This window comes from Arachis hypogaea, chromosome 17 (assembly GCF_003086295.3).
Source record: "Arachis hypogaea cultivar Tifrunner chromosome 17, arahy.Tifrunner.gnm2.J5K5, whole genome shotgun sequence".
NCBI classification, from domain to species: domain Eukaryota; kingdom Viridiplantae; phylum Streptophyta; class Magnoliopsida; order Fabales; family Fabaceae; genus Arachis; species Arachis hypogaea.
The window spans coordinates 15,009,355-15,025,015 of record NC_092052.1 but is presented as its reverse complement, the minus strand read 5'-3'; the positions used below and the strand labels follow the sequence as shown (position 1 = coordinate 15,025,015).

Sequence of the window (15,661 nt, the reverse complement as noted above, 5' to 3'; positions counted from 1 at the left end):
CTCCACCTCCACTTCCACTTCTTCTTGAGATTGATGATATTCCATCGGATGCCATGGGACGAAATGTTTTCTCTCTTCGTTCAGCCACTTCACTGTTTCTGTACATTCGAAGGATTAGGGCTCGAGAATTTGAAAGATTGGGGGTGGTGCTGAAGCAGCATCGTTTTGGTGCGTGGGAACTAATATGTCTTGTTTTCGAAAGTTACAAGCCACGTGTGATTCCGTAACGGCCAGGTTAGCGCTATAGGAGTCACGTCAGACTTTTTCGTCAGGTCCCATGGAGTGACTTCAACGGAGGGCTAAATTTATCTACATTTTAGAAGAGTCATTTGAGAACAAAAATATCCGCAAAAATAAAAAAGTTAGGACCTATTTGTACTTTTTTTTTATGTAATTATAAAATTTTAAATTTTATTAGTTTAAAAATTATTAAATTTTTAATATTTTTATTTTAATTTATATTCATTGACGGTTCTCGCTACCTTGCTCGTGAGTCGCGAGTCGTCAGTGGTGAGGTGAAGAAGAAGGAATAACAGTGAGCTGCAACTCTTCGCTGTAGCAGAGTCTCAAAACGGAATCTGTATCAGAATGCCTCGAAACGATGACATTCGCTTCATTTCTTCCTCGATTAGAATCCCACCTCCTCCCAAACCCCTAAAGAGATGCCCCTTCGAAACCGCACGTTCTCACATCGCTCAACTCGTTCGCTCCTTCAACACTCACTCCAACGAGTTGACTCGTTCCGTACTCCTATGCTGCGCCACGCTCTCCCTCACCGGCAAAAGGAGACCGTCCTCTCCGATTCTCTGCTCCGCTTCGCTGTCACTTGCCGAGTCGACTCAGCCGCAGGAAACTCAGCTCAAGGGGATATCTTCGCCTTCTTCTTCTTCTCCTGCTTCGGTTCGACAGAGCGAAGAGAGGGTTCTGATAAGCGAGGTGCTGGTTCGGAACAAGGACGGCGAGGAGCTCGAGAGGAAGGACCTTGAGGCGGAGGCGCTGCAAGCGCTAAAAGCATGTCGAGCGAACTCGGCTCTTACGGTGCGTGAGGTGCAAGAAGATGTGCATCGCATCATCAACAGTGGCTACTTCTGCTCCTGCATGCCCGTTGCGGTTGACACGCGCGATGGTATTCGATTGGTGTTTCAGGTATTAGGCATTCGGCGATACTCTTCCTTGTTCTTGCAATGTGAGAATTAATGTTTATCTGCATTGTGTTCTGATGGATGCTTTGAAATTTGTTGATGTTAAATTACTCCGTTGGTAATGGCTTTCTTTGGAATAAGGTAGAACCAAATCAAGAGTTCAAAGGGTTGGTGTGTGAGGGAGCTAATGTTCTTCCGGCTAAGTTCTTGGAGGATTCCTTTCGAGATGGATATGGTATCTTTTTATTCTTTGTTTCGCATCTTGCAGTTATGAAGAATAATGTTGCATTTTTTGTTGTACATGATTTTTCAATGTATTCAAATTTACATGTTAAAGTTGTTCAGGGAAAGTTATCAACCTGAGGCGGTTGGATGAAGCAATTTCTTCCATCAATGGCTGGTATATGGAGCGTGGTCTTTTTGCTATGGTAAAATTGCCCTTAACTTTTGTTCAAACTTTAGGCTTTAATAATAAGAACGCTTCTTGCTTATAGTTGAGTTACAACCCAGAGCTAGGTTTATGCTCTGACCAGTGTTATGATTGGCATTTTTCATATCTTTTTTGTTTGCTGCCTTGATAATTTTTGTAGGTTTCAGCAGTTGAGATTCTCTCAGGGGGTATTCTGAGATTGCAAGTGTCAGAGGCTGAGGTCAACAATATCTCCATACGGTTTCTGGACAGGAAGACGTAAGCACCTTCTTTCAAATTGATCAACACACAAAAACACATAGTGCATTTCTGTTAGTAATGTGGTTTCCTATCTGTAGAGGTGAGCCCACTATAGGGAAGACAAAACCAGAAACAATACTGAGGCAAATTACAACCAAGAAGGGGCAGGTACTTACTTGACCTAATACTGGGTACTTGGAAATTTTGCACAAAACTGGGATACAGGCCAAATAAATATGTTTTCCCAATATAATTAAGCTAATTATAGCATTGATTTATCAAGCTTATGATCAGCATTCTCTGCTCTATTCAATGGTTGTTGGATTGTCCATTGAAGGGGGGATTCTAATCTTAGCTATGATTTTACTAATCTTTGGCAAAACATTCCTTCTCGAATTTCCATTCTTAAATAAGCATTTTGGATAATAATTAATAGTATTCCAGGTTTACAGCATGCTTCAGGGAAAAAGAGATGTGGAGACTGTACTAACTATGGGGATAATGGAAGATGTTAGCATTATTCCTCAACCAGCAGGTAATGCCTACATGTTAAAATGTGCTTTAAGATAAGTTGAATAGTTGTAAGAAATATTGCCAAATTATAGTATAATTTTTTCGCCAGCCCTGTGTGAAGAATTGAGGATTAATATTTTTATTTAGCATTTTACTTTCCTACTAAAAGAAATTTTTAAAATTGTTATATGAAAAGTGAAAAAAAGAAAATAGGGGGGGGGGGGGGGAGAGTTAGAACATTTCATGCTAACTTAAAGAGAAACTAGGCAACTAACGATTTACAAAAATACTAGAAGGCCAGAATTAGAAAAAGGATGTTATTCCACTGCTGAAAATAGAAGTTATTCCTTTAGTACAATTTAATAGTGCTAAAACAGGAGTTGTAAGTTGCAGGTTCTGCAAGTGACTTAATTCGTTTCCAAGTATTTCTTTTTGTGCCTTATCAACTCTTAACTGCACCTCAGTTCTTGTTGTTAAGGTGAAAATAGTGAAATGTATATACTTTTAAAGAATTGAGATAATCTTTTTTAATGTCTTGATTTCCCTCACCAATAAGTGCATGCTATTATCTAAACCCTTTTCCCCCTTTTGGCATCCTACAGATACAGGGAAGGTTGACATGGTGATGAATGTGGTCGAACGACCTAGTGGGGGATTTTCTGCTGGTGGTGGAATATCAAGTGGGTAAGTGAGACCATTCCAAATATTTGTTTTAATTTTATAAATGACTGTAAAGCATTACTTTAAAAATTTGTGAAAGTGAAAGGACAATACCTTGTATTTTATTTTATGGATATATACACACTTAAGTACATCCTTCCTACAACTCCATAATGGTGAAACACACTTTAGAGGGGATAATTGTTATTCTAAAACAGCAGGGGCAATCAACTTAACTTTTTCCATTTGCTTATTAAATTCTTACTATTTGTACCTGCAGGATTACAACTGGTACACTGAATGGACTCATTGGAAGGTGAGCTGATATTTCTGCGTGATAGATGAAGTTATGAGTTAACGTTTCTTCTTTTGGCATCTTATTCTCTCCTTCTATCTTATCCAATGAGTTAATGTTTCTTCTATGTTAGTCTCTCCTTCTTACATGCAATCATAACTATATTATTGATTATTTAGCGTGCTGGTTGCTCCATATAGGATATATTACTTACTATCTATTGTTTATGACACTTGTAAATGTTTAAACATGGCACTTGAAGCTAAAAGTAGATTACTCTCCTGTATTTTTTGCAGACTATAGAAATTAGGCCATATAGAAATTTAGTGGATATTAACGTCTTCCTGCTAGCTTATCTCAGTTTGTTATGCCTATGTATGTTCTTCCCCTTGTCAACAGAAAAAAATTGTTTTTGCTTCAGTGTATATTTTCATATTGTATGTTATGGTCTGACTATAACTGGTTTACAGTTTGATGTCCAGTAAAATCTATTTTTATTTTCTTGCAGCTTTGCCTATTCTCATAGGAATGTGTTTGGGAGAAACCAGAAACTCAATATTTCCTTAGAGAGGGGTCAGATTGACTCAATTTTTCGTATAAACTACACAGACCCTTGGATTCAAGGAGACGATAAACGAACATCCAGAACAATAATGATTCAGGTAGCCCAAAGTTTCATTTGTCTGATACCAAAGACTGATTTTGATGATAGAGAAAAAATAGTGTGTGTTCTTATATTCATTTATTTTCTGTTTAGAATTCAAGAACTCCTGGGACAATGGTTCATGGTGACCGGGATGGCAACATTATCCTGACCATTGGCCGCATCACAGGTGGTATAGAGTTTAGTCGACCAATCAGACCAAAATGGAGTGGCACGGCAGGACTTCTTTTCCAGGTGCTTCATTGACAACCTTTTTTTAGCTGTTTACGTGAGTAGTAATATTGTCATTTCTAATTCGTTATCAGTTAGTTTGTGTTATTTGACTCTAATTTTTCCTTTTATGATGTTTTAAACCAGCATGCTGGAGTTCGTGATGACAAAGGGGTTCCTATCATCAAGGATCAATACAGCAGTCCTCTTACCGCAAGGTTGTAATCTGAGTGCATGCAACATGTTTTAAAGTATAGCTACGATGATTTTCTGTGGTTGTTTTTAATTCTATCAATTTTTTTCTTTGTAGTGGCAATAATTATGATGACACATTGCTCGCTAAAGTTGAGACTGTTTACACTGGTTCGGGTGACCATGGATCTTCAATGGTTTGTAATGCATACTATGGTTCTTCATTTTTAATTTCGTGTTCTATGATTCATGATTTTTTGCTTGTTTTGCAGTTTGCCCTTAACATGGAGCAGGGGCTTCCTGTTTTGCCTGAATGGCTATCCTTTACTAGGGTAAATGCACGGGCTAGGAAGGGCATTGAGATAGGTCCTGCTCGCCTTAACTTAAGGTATGAGGCCTACCTTTCTCATCAAAAGGAGGATGAATGCTTTGTTCTTTATATCAAAGCTGAATGAGAAATCTCGTTTGTTTTTCCAACTTAAAACTGTTTTGTGCTAGTGTTTCTGGTGGTCATGTGGTGGGAAATTTCCCTCCCTATGAAGCATTTGCAATTGGTGGAACAAACAGCGTGAGAGGCTATGATGAAGGTGCAGTGGGCTCCGGTAGATCATATGTTATTGGCTCTGGAGAAATTTCTTTCCCAATGGTACATCATCAAGCTTTTTCTTGCCCATTGAATTAAGCTTGTGCTTATCCTGATTTTCATGGCGTGCCCCATCTTTAGGAATCCTTTAAATGTTTCAGTGTAAAAGTAGAAATAGGAAACAAAAGCATTGTTAATCGATGGAGGAATAATACCCACTTATAATGTTCCAAAGGGAATACTGGTGGGATTATAAGAGTTGGAGTATACACGTGGTTGTGTGATCGTGGGTGCATGCATTGCATTTGATTAAATTGTATAGTTGGGGAATAGTTGACTCACTGATTCTTTTTTCAATATTTGACCAACTGACTCACTGATTCTTACACTGTGTTTGTAGTTTGGGCCGGTAGAAGGTGTTCTATTTTCTGACTACGGAACTGATCTTGGAACAGGCCCAAGTGTCCCTGGTAGGTCCTTATTTCTTTTGTTTGCTTTTATTTATTTATTTATTTATAGGGTTAACCACTAAAAACGCCCCCGAATTATTCAAAATTATTCAAACGCCGACAAAAATGCACTCGATTTACTATTGACAAAAATACCTTTAAATAATTTAAAAACACAACAACAATACCCAACAGTAAATATATATTTTCAAAAAATGCTCTAGAGATTGAATTTTGATGTGACTTTTTACAAGCATAATTAAAAAAATAAAATATTATTATTCTTAAAATTCGGTAATTATTTTCTAAGTATATATTTTTTTGTGATTTTTTAAAAGTATTATTAGTTGTTAACAAAAAAATTACAAAAAAAAATATATACTCAACGAAAAACACCAAATTTTAAGGATAATAATATCTCAATTTTTTAATCATGCTTGCAAAAAATTGTATCAAAATTCAATCTCTAATGTATTTTTTGAGAAATACATATTTAATGTTAGTTTTTTTGCAAGATCATCTAACATTAAATATGTATTTTTCAAAAAATACATTAGAGATTGAATTTTGATGCAATTATTTGCAAGTATGATTAGAAAAATGAGATATTATTCTTAAAATTTGGTGATTTTTTGTTAAGTATATATTGTTTTGTGATTTTTTAAAATTATTATTGGTTGTTAACAAAAAAAATTATAAAAAAATATATACTTAACGAAAAATCACTAATTTTTATGTATAATAATATCTTATTTTTATAATCATGCTTGCAAAAAATTGTATCAAAATTCAATCTCTAAGGTATTTCTTGAAAAATATATATTTATTGTTGGGTACTGTGGTGTTTTTAAATTATTTGAAGACATTTTTGTCCGCGTTTAAATAATTCGGAGGCATTTTTTGTGGTTAACCCTTGTTTATATTATACGAAATGATATTTTGGAGATTGCCCAGTGAACATGAATGCCACCATCCTTCTAATTTTAATAGAAAGATTCAACCTGACATGTGTCTTGAACCCACTACAGTCAGATGGTATAAATTAGTTGTGAACAAGTTTTAAATGGTAGCCACTAAATATATGGCAATGATGTTCATCCTTGCCTAGCTTCAACTAGAGACATAGTCAATGGAGTTATGGTTTTGTATTAGGTGACCCTGCCGGTGCAAGGTTCAAGCCCGGAAGCGGATGTGGTTGTGGATTTGGTATCCGTGTGGACTCACCTTTGGGTCCGTTGCGCCTTGAGTATGCCTTTAATGACAAGAAAGACAAGAGGTTTCACTTCGGAGTTGGCTACAGAAACTGAACATTCTTCCCATGAACTATTCTTAACAAGCACCTCTTAATTGTTTCATATCCAGTTCTTAGCTTGCATAGTGTATCATTTTTTGGTAAAAAAGAAAGGCAGTGATAGTGTTTTGTATTGCTCAGATGAAATGGTTGATCTGGGTTTCCTATGTTTATGCGTTGAAATCTGTTGGTACACATGGCATTGGGTCCACATTCCAATTGGAACACGTGAAAGGACATCTTAGAGAACCGATGATGATGGTAGATGGCCAAATTGAAGGGGCTTTCGTGTACAACTTTGTTTACTTTATGGATCCATATAAATGTTCTGCACTTCTCCGACGTACGACAATGGAGGAAGAAAAAAGTGGGTACTTGTTCATACCCTGGCCCAATAAATAGGACCCAGGATCCAAGCAAAGAAGCCCAACCCAAAGGGGTTGGCCCTCCCCCAGTACCGGCCTTCATCCCCAGAAGTCGGTACTGAACACGACCTACTCTAAAGAAGTCAGATACGAGGGTTAGCTGGCAGATAACACTCATTCGAATGAGTAACCGTCCCTAGAAACTCTCTAACCACTTCATAGAGCCATATCTTAACCTCCCTAAGATATGGGAACGGTTATCCACCTAAAAAGGTGGCACTACTTCAGCGGTGGTTATTGGTTCACCACTATAAATACCCTGACATCCCTCAGGTATCACTAAGTTCCAATACATTCTAAACTTGCTCACACTCTTGCTAACTTAGGCATTGGAGTGTCATTGCAGGTACCACCCCCCATTCTTCCAGACGCGCAAGTCGAACGGAGGAACACCGAGTTTCAGGTGCACCAGCTGGCCACCTTCCTCACACGTTTGGGTCAACCAACGTCATCCGGCCCACTAATCTCTGGTTACCCACCGTAACATTGGCGCCGTTGCCGGGGATTCGAGAGATTGACCAGTGATGGCGGAAAGATCCCCTGAAGAAGGTCATGTGGAGACAGATTCTGATCAAGAGAATTTGAACACCGGAAACAATGAAGCAGATCAGAACCTCCACCAGGAAGCTAATGATCAAAATAAGGAAGGCACTTCCGGAATCAAAAATCCGAAGGCAAACTCCTCGGAGGGGCGCGAGTCAGAAAAAGAAGGACCCCCTCTCGCTAGTGAGCTTATGGGGCTAATTCATAGCCGCCTCGAGCAGCTAGAGCAGGAGCGGGAACGACAAAGGGAAGCTGAAAAGAACCTAAAAGAGGAGATGGAGCGACGAAAAGAGTTAGAAAGAAAACTCTTAAAGTTAGAATCTTCCCTCAAAGGTCGGAATTCCCAAGGCGATAGAGAAGATTCTCCCTTAGGAGAGAAAGATCCGTTTAGCGAGGACATAATGAGGGCAAAAGTTCCGAGAAACTTTAGAAGCCCCGATATGGACCTCTACGATGGAACCACCGATCCAAAGCATCATCTGAGCAACTTTAAAAGTCGGATGTATCTGACCGACGCCTCAGACGCTACGCGATGCAAAGCTTTCCCGACAACCTTGTCCAAAGCAGCGATGAAGTGGTTCGACAGTCTCCCTCCGAGGTCAATTACCAGTTTTGAAGACCTCTCAAGAAAATTCTTGATGAGGTTCTCCATCCAGAAGGACAAAGTAAAACATGCACCAAGCCTCCTGGGAATAAAACAGGAGGTCGGGGAGTCCTTACGGGCCTATATGGAAAGATTCAACAAAGCATGTTTGGATATTCAAGACCTGCCCACCGAAGCGGTCATCATGGGGCTAGTCAATGGTCTTAGAGAAGGTCCCTTCTCACAGTCCATATCAAAAAGACACCCCGCCTCTTTAAATGATGTACAGGAAAGAGCTGAAAAGTACATTAATATGGAAGAAAACGCTAGGCTAAGAGACCCGAGTTTGCGAATCGGGCCCCCTCCCTCAACGAAAGAAAGGGAGAGGGAAGCGAAGAAGAAGGAAGAGCTCGGCCTTGATAGGCCAAGAAAATATCACTCTTATACTCCATTGAAAGTTCCTGTAGTGGACGTATACAGAGAAATTTGCAATACTGAAAGGCTGCCTCCCCCCAGACCCATCAAGAATAAAAAAGGGGGGAGCCGCAGTGATTACTGCGAGTACCATAAGATATATGGACACTCCACAAACGACTGTTACGACCTTAAAAATGTGATAGAAAAGCTAGCCAGAGAAGGTCGGCTTGACAGATATCTCATAGAAAGGTCGGACGGTCATGGAAAAAGAAAGCGAGAAGATGCGGATAGAAGAGATCCACCACCACAAACTCCGGAGAGACATATCCATATGATCTCAGGAGGATTTGCGGGAGGGGGACTCACAAAATCCTCCCGAAAAAGACACATCAAGAGAGTCTACCAGGTCGAAGAGGGGTCCCCCAATCTTCCGACCATTTCATTCACAAAGGAAGACGGGCGAGGAGTAATCCCTGGGCACGATGACCCAGTGGTAATTACTATGATCCTGGCAAATGCCCATCTACACAGAACCCTAGTAGACCAAGGAAGCTCAGCAGACATCCTCTTTAAGCCCGCTTTCGACAAGCTAGGTTTAGATGAGAAAGAGTTAAGAGCCTACCCCGACACCTTATACGGATTAGGTGACACGCCGATAAAGCCACTAGGATTTTTACCCCTCCACACCACCTTTGGAAAGGGGGAAAAATCAAAGACTCTGAGTATAGACTTCATAGTCATCGACGTGGGGTCGGCTTATAATGCTTTAATCGGCAGGGCTACCCTTAATCGACTTGGAGCGGTGGTATCGACGCCCCACCTATGCATGAAGTTCCCGACCTCGTCGGGAATAGCGACGGTGAGGGGAGATCAGAAGCTGGCAAGGAAGTGCTACAATGAAAGCCTAAACCTGAGAGGAAAAGGCAGAGAAGTCCACACAATAGAACTCGGGGGAGCAAGGGTTAAAGAAGAGCTACGACCACAGCCCGGAGGAAAAACTGAGGAAATTCAGGTCGGCGAAGAGGAAGGAAAAAACACTCACATAGGAGCCAACCTAGGAGAAACCCTAAGACAAGGGTTGACTAGGCTCCTAAGAGATAACTCCGATCTCTTCGCCTGGAAGGCCTCCGACATGCCTGGGATAGATCCCGAGCTCATGTCTCACAAGCTCTCGGTCTACTCGGGGTCTCGACCTGTACAACAAAGAAGACGCAAGCTCGGCCCAGAGCGAGCCCTAGTAGTAGAAGAACAAGTGCAGGCGCTCCTAGAAGCCGGCTTCATCAGAGAAGTCAAATACCCAACATGGCTAGCCAATGTAGTGCTAGTCAAAAAACAAAATGGTAAATGGAGAATGTGCGTCGACTACACCGACTTAAATAAGGCATGTCCCAAGGACCCCTATCCACTACCAAGCATTGACGCCCTAGTGGACTCTAGCTCGGGGTATCAATACCTGTCATTCATGGACGCCTACTCAGGGTATAACCAAATCCCGATGTACGAACCAGACCAGGAAAAAACATCATTCATCACGCCCAGAGCCAACTATTGCTACGTGGTCATGCCATTTGGATTGAAAAATGCAGGGGCCACATACCAGAGGCTGATGAATAAGGTGTTTGCCCCCCACTTAGGGAGCTTAATGGAAGCCTATGTCGACGACATGCTGGTAAAAACCAAGGAAGAAGTGGACCTCCTATCCGACCTCTCACAAGTCTTTGATACCATAAGGTTGCACGGGATGAGACTAAACCCTGCAAAGTGCGCCTTCGCAGTGGAGGCAGGAAAATTTCTAGGATTCATGCTAACACAAAGAGGGATCGAAGCCAATCCCGACAAGTGTAGAGCTATCCTAGAGATGAAAAGCCCGACTTGTTTGAGAGAAGTCCAACAGCTGAATGGCCGACTAGCATCTCTCTCCAGATTTTTGGCAGGATCAGCATTAAGATCCCTTCCACTATTCTCCCTACTAAAAAAGGGGCACCAGTTTGAGTGGACCCCCGAATGCGAGGAGGCGTTCCAGGAGTTCAAAAAGTTTTGAGCCAGCCTCCTATCTTGACCCGACCTATAGCCGGAAAAGACCTCATCCTATACCTCTCCGTGGCAGACAGGGCTATCTCAGCAGCCTTGATAAGAGAAGAGGAGGTCAGGCAACACCCAATCTACTTCATCAGTAAAGTTCTACAGGGCCCTGAGCTAAGGTACCACAAATTAGAAAAGTTTGCCTACTCCTTAGTAATAGCCTCTCGAAGGCTACGGCCTTACTTTCAGGCTCACACAATAAGGGTCTGCACGAACCAACCCATGAAGCAGATCCTCCAAAAAACGGATATTGCAGGAAGAATGGTACAATGGGCAATAGAGCTCTCCGAGTTCGACTTAAAGTATGAAACGCGGACGGCGATTAAAGCCCAGTGCCTCGCCGACTTCGTTGCTGAATATGCAGGGGATCAAGAGAACAAACCGACTACCTGGGAACTCTACGTGGATGGATCCTCCAATAAAACAGGAAGCGGCGCAGGCATAATATTGGTAGATGAAAGGGGAACCCAGATAGAAGTTTCCCTCAAGTTCGAATTCCCAGCTTCAAATAATCAGGCAGAATACGAAGCCTTGATCGCAGGATTGAAGCTGGCTGAAGAAGTCGGTGCTACGAAAGTAATGGTATACAGCGACTCTCAGGTGGTGAGCTCTCAAATAAGTGGGGAGTACCAGGCAAAAGACCCAACTATGAAAAGGTACTTGGAGAAAGCCTCGGAGCTCTTGGGGCGCTTTGCAGAAACCGAGGTGAAGCACATAACTCGGGATCTAAACAGCAGAGCAGACGCCCTATCCAAGCTAGCAAGTACCAAGCTAGGAGGAAATAACAGAAGCTTGATTCAAGAGACCCTCCAGGAACCCTCAGTGGTAAAAACAGAAGACACACTAGAAGTCTTTGAAGTGGTCGGATTAAACCTCGGATGGATGAACCCCTTAGTCGAATACCTAAAATTCGACATCCTCCCTAAGGAGGAAAAAGAAGCCCAGAAAATCCGAAGGGAAGCACAACATTATACTTTGGTGAAAAATATTCTCTACAGAAGGGGGATATCAACACCATTGTTAAAGTGTGTACCGACCTTAAAAACCACCGAGGTGTTGGAGGAGGTACATAGCGGAATCTGCGGGAACCATCTCGGAGCCAGGTCATTGGCCAGGAAAGTAATCCGAGCTGGATTTTACTGGCCAACCTTACAGAAAGATGCCACAGAATTTGTGAAAAAGTGCCAGCCATGCCAAATGCATGCAAATTTCCACGTGGCTCCTCCAGAAGAGCTCATTAGTATCACTTCTCCATGGCCCTTTGCAAAATGGGGAATGGATTTGTTAGGTCCTTTTCCCCAAGCGCCAGGACAAGTTAAATACCTAATAGTGGGAATAGATTACTTCACAAAGTGGATAGAAGCAGAACCACTGGCCACCATCACTGCACAGAGGAGTCGGAGGTTCCTCTACAAAAATATAATCGCAAGGTATGGGATACCTTATTCCATTACCATAGATAACGGAACCCAGTTCACCGACTCCACCTTTAGAAGCCTGGTAGCCAGTATGAAAATTAAACACCAGTTCACCTCGGTGGAACACCCACAAGCCAATGGGCAAGCCGAAGCAGCCAACAAAGTCATTCTGGCAGGGCTGAAGAAAAGGTTACAAGACGCGAAAGGGGCTTGGGCTGAAGAGCTCCAACAAGTACTATGGGCTTACAGAACAACTCCCCAATCCGCCACTGGAGAAACACCCTTCCGACTAGTCTATGGCGTAGAAGCCATGATCCCAATAGAGGTCAACGAGCAAAGCCCAAGAGTGATTTTCCACGATGAGATCAGGAATATACAGGGACATAAAGAAGAACTCGACTTGCTCCCTGAAGTCCGAGAAGAAGCTCAGATAAGAGAAGCAGCATTGAAACAAAGGATGACTACAAGGTACAACAAAAAAGTCATTCAAAGGAGTTTCACCCCAGATGACTTAGTCTTAATCAGAAACGACATTGGGGTCAACAAATCTGGGGAGGGAAAGCTCGCCGCCAATTGGAAAGGACCATACAAAATCAAGGAAGTCTTAGGAAAGGGCTATTATAAGGTGACCGACTTAGGCGGCACCGAGTTACCAAGGTCATGGCATGCTTGTAATATGAAAAGGTACTACAGTTAAAAGCAAACCCTACTCCCTGATGTACTCTTTTCCCAGCTTCATGATTTTTTCCCAGAATCAAAGGGTTTTTTCTGAAGAAGGGTTTTTAACGAGGCATCACAGTAGGGGCTAAGGGAAATAAATTAGCAAAAGCCCTTAGTAGCAATAAGGTACCTCCTCAATTAATAAAGAACTCTTTCATTTTAAATATCTCTTTCAAAATTCCCTTTTAAATTTTCTTTCTACGAAACGCGCCGATTTAAGCTCGACAAAACGTAAAAATCCCATGAACCGACCTAGATGGTCGTCAGGATAAAACGACGAGGTACAAGTCGGTGTAAAGAGGCTATAGAAGTCGATCATGATAAACTCGGGATCGGTCCGACTCACAGGGCGGAATGCGAAAACGAGTACAATTAAAATGAATCGCAAAAGTAGCCTAAGTCACGAAAAACTCAATAAAACAAAATTGAGTACTAGGAATACCAAAAGAGATAAGGAAAAACTAAGAAAAAGGCTGCTTTGAGAATCAAGGAAATTCAGAAACGCAAGCAAGTCCCAAAGAAAAGGTTTTCTCCACAAAAGATCAAAGAGTCAAATAAACCACGAAAAGCATGTGCGCATAAGGTAACTCAAAACCCTTATCCAAAAAGGGCATTTATTTAACGCTAAATTAAACCCCTATTAAAAGGGGGCATCACTGTTTTGTTTACGGCCTTAAAAGGCCAAAATTGTTCAAAACACCAACAAATAAATATAAAGAGTTCAAAGAAGAGGGGCCCACAAGCCGGGCCCCGATAGCCAAAAATCACTTTTTTAGATCACCACCAGCAGGATCAGGGGGAACGCCAGGGGTAGGAGTTGAAGAGGAAGTCGGAGGAACGGTAGAAGAACTCGGAGCGTCCTTAGAGCGAGGAGGGGACTCTACGATCCTCTGCCCCCGAGTCTTTAAATCAGACTCAGATTCCACTATGGGGACAGGAGGATCCACGATGGCACCATCAATAACAACCTTATCAGGGTCCAAAGGAGAAAGGTCCAAGTCAGGAGCAATAACCCCGACCTGTTCCTTGAAAATCCTCCAGGCTTCATCAGCACCATCCGCAATAGAGTCCTCCAACTCGGTGTAGGCCTTCCGAGCGTTCAGTAAGTCGTTCTTTACAGACACAAGATCAGCAAATAAACTATTGTAGCTGGCTTGCGCTGCCTTCCTCAACTCCACCTCCATGTTGCATTGGGCTTGCAACTTCTGCCCCTTCTCTCGGAGGCTGTTCCTCTCCCCCTCCAGTTTGGCGACCTTCCCCTCCAACTCCTTCTCATGCTCCTGATATATATGGAGCCTACCCTCCAGCTCCTCGACCCTCGAGGTCGTCCCTAAAGAGCTGATGGGAGTCTTCTCAAATATATCCAAGAGTTTGCCACAAACCCCCGCCGTCTTGAGACTCTCCTCAACCACAGTAGTGAGGTAGTGCCGAACAGAAACATCATCCATACTCATACGAGCATGAGGATAGATGTTCTTTCGGATGAACGCAAGAGCGTCCGCCTCACCAGAAGCGCCAGACTCTAAGGTCTTGCGCTTCTTTGGCTCTGGTTCGGGAGTAGGTCGGACGGAAGGGGGTGGCAGAGAGGAAGCAGAGGAAGAAATTACAATAGGCTGAGAAGGAGTCCCAACGTTCCGAGGAGGAGGAGGAGGAGAGACAACCATCCTAACACCTCCAGACCTGGCTCGAGACTTTGCCTTGGCTTCCTGAACCCTCTGGTAAGACTCTTGAGCGTTTTTCTTTGCCATCTCTACAAAAAACAAATTGGTAGCCGAAATCAGACAAAGTCGGTAAAAGAAATTGCAAGTCGGAAACAAGCAAGAAACGTAAAAAGCTACCTAATTGTGACTGGACAAAGGACGGCGACCCCTGGAGAAATTTTTTAGTATCCAAGTATGGGGCCCTCCCCCACGCTTCTCGGAGGAACCCCACAATGGCTGCTTCTACCTCAGTTAAATCATCCAGACCATATTTCTCGCAAGCGGAGGCCTCCAGCCAATATAAAGAAAATCGGGGAGAAGAATGATCATCTAGGAAAAAGGGGTGGTGACCCTCTACAGCTTGCACTTTGAAAAAGTAGTTCTTGAAGTCATGAAAGGACTCGTCAAAAAGGGTAAAAAGTCTCCGACCTTGTATGGCTCGGAACGACACCCACTGTTGTTTATTGTTTAGCCCACTGAAGGGTTTTGTCATATGGAAAAGATGGAAGAAAATCTTTAAAGAAGTCGGGAACTCTAAAGCCTGGCTGACAAATTGATAAATTTTCAAAAAACCCCAAGAGTTGGGGTGAAGCTGGGTGGGAGCGACTCGACAGTGACGCAAAACAGATATCTCAAAATTCGAAAAAGGAAGAAAAACACTCAAACGGGTGATCATGCACTCATACATAAAGAAAAAATGAGGGGCCGCCTCATCGACTCTTCCAAAACAAACCCGGTCTTCAGGACCCGGGACTACCAATTCGTATTTTGGTTCGTCATCCTCAGAAGTACAAATTCTGTGATGAGTGCGAAGGTTGGTAATGAACTCAGAATCGACTGAGGGCTCCTCCCCTAAGACCGTGACATCAACCCAGTGAGAGAGAGCATCTACAGAAGCCATTTCTTTTTATAAAAAAGGGGGGTAACAAACCTACAAGGGGAAAAGAAATGTCACCAACACGGTCTCTAAAGGGAGGAGGATGCGAAACTAAAGTCTACAAATCAAATTTATCTACAAAGGCATATTAAAGAACTAACCTTTATCCGGAAATAAGGGTTGGAAGCAAAAAGCCTTTGAAGACGCAAGAACGCAGCACGAACGAA

General features: G+C 42.3%; 1 protein-coding gene across 1 annotated transcript; it reads left to right on the top strand.

Annotated features, from left to right (window-relative positions):
* The first annotated feature begins 448 nt into the window (after positions 1-448).
* Positions 449-6,864, top strand: LOC112765059 (outer envelope protein 80, chloroplastic). The gene is made up of 16 exons (XM_025810922.3): positions 449-1,146; positions 1,284-1,377; positions 1,488-1,570; positions 1,733-1,830; positions 1,911-1,980; positions 2,257-2,347; positions 2,928-3,009; positions 3,266-3,301; positions 3,789-3,942; positions 4,038-4,178; positions 4,302-4,372; positions 4,465-4,543; positions 4,619-4,734; positions 4,845-4,992; positions 5,330-5,399; positions 6,531-6,864. The coding sequence occupies exons 1-16, from the start codon at positions 589-591 to the stop codon at positions 6,683-6,685; spliced, it is 2,046 nt and encodes a 681-aa protein (XP_025666707.1). The 5' UTR covers positions 449-588; the 3' UTR covers positions 6,686-6,864.
* Positions 6,865-15,661: the final 8,797 nt, after the last annotated feature.

Excerpts from the sequence above, each read along its gene's own strand:
- LOC112765059 (XM_025810922.3), top strand. The coding sequence starts at position 589 with ATGCCTCGAAACGATGACATTCGCTTCATTTCTTCCTCGATTAGAATC. Across the intron at positions 1,378-1,487 it reads TTCCTTTCGAGATGGATATG|GGAAAGTTATCAACCTGAGG; the intron begins GTATCTTTTTAT and ends AAAGTTGTTCAG. Across the intron at positions 4,735-4,844 it reads CCTGCTCGCCTTAACTTAAG|TGTTTCTGGTGGTCATGTGG; the intron begins GTATGAGGCCTA and ends GTTTTGTGCTAG.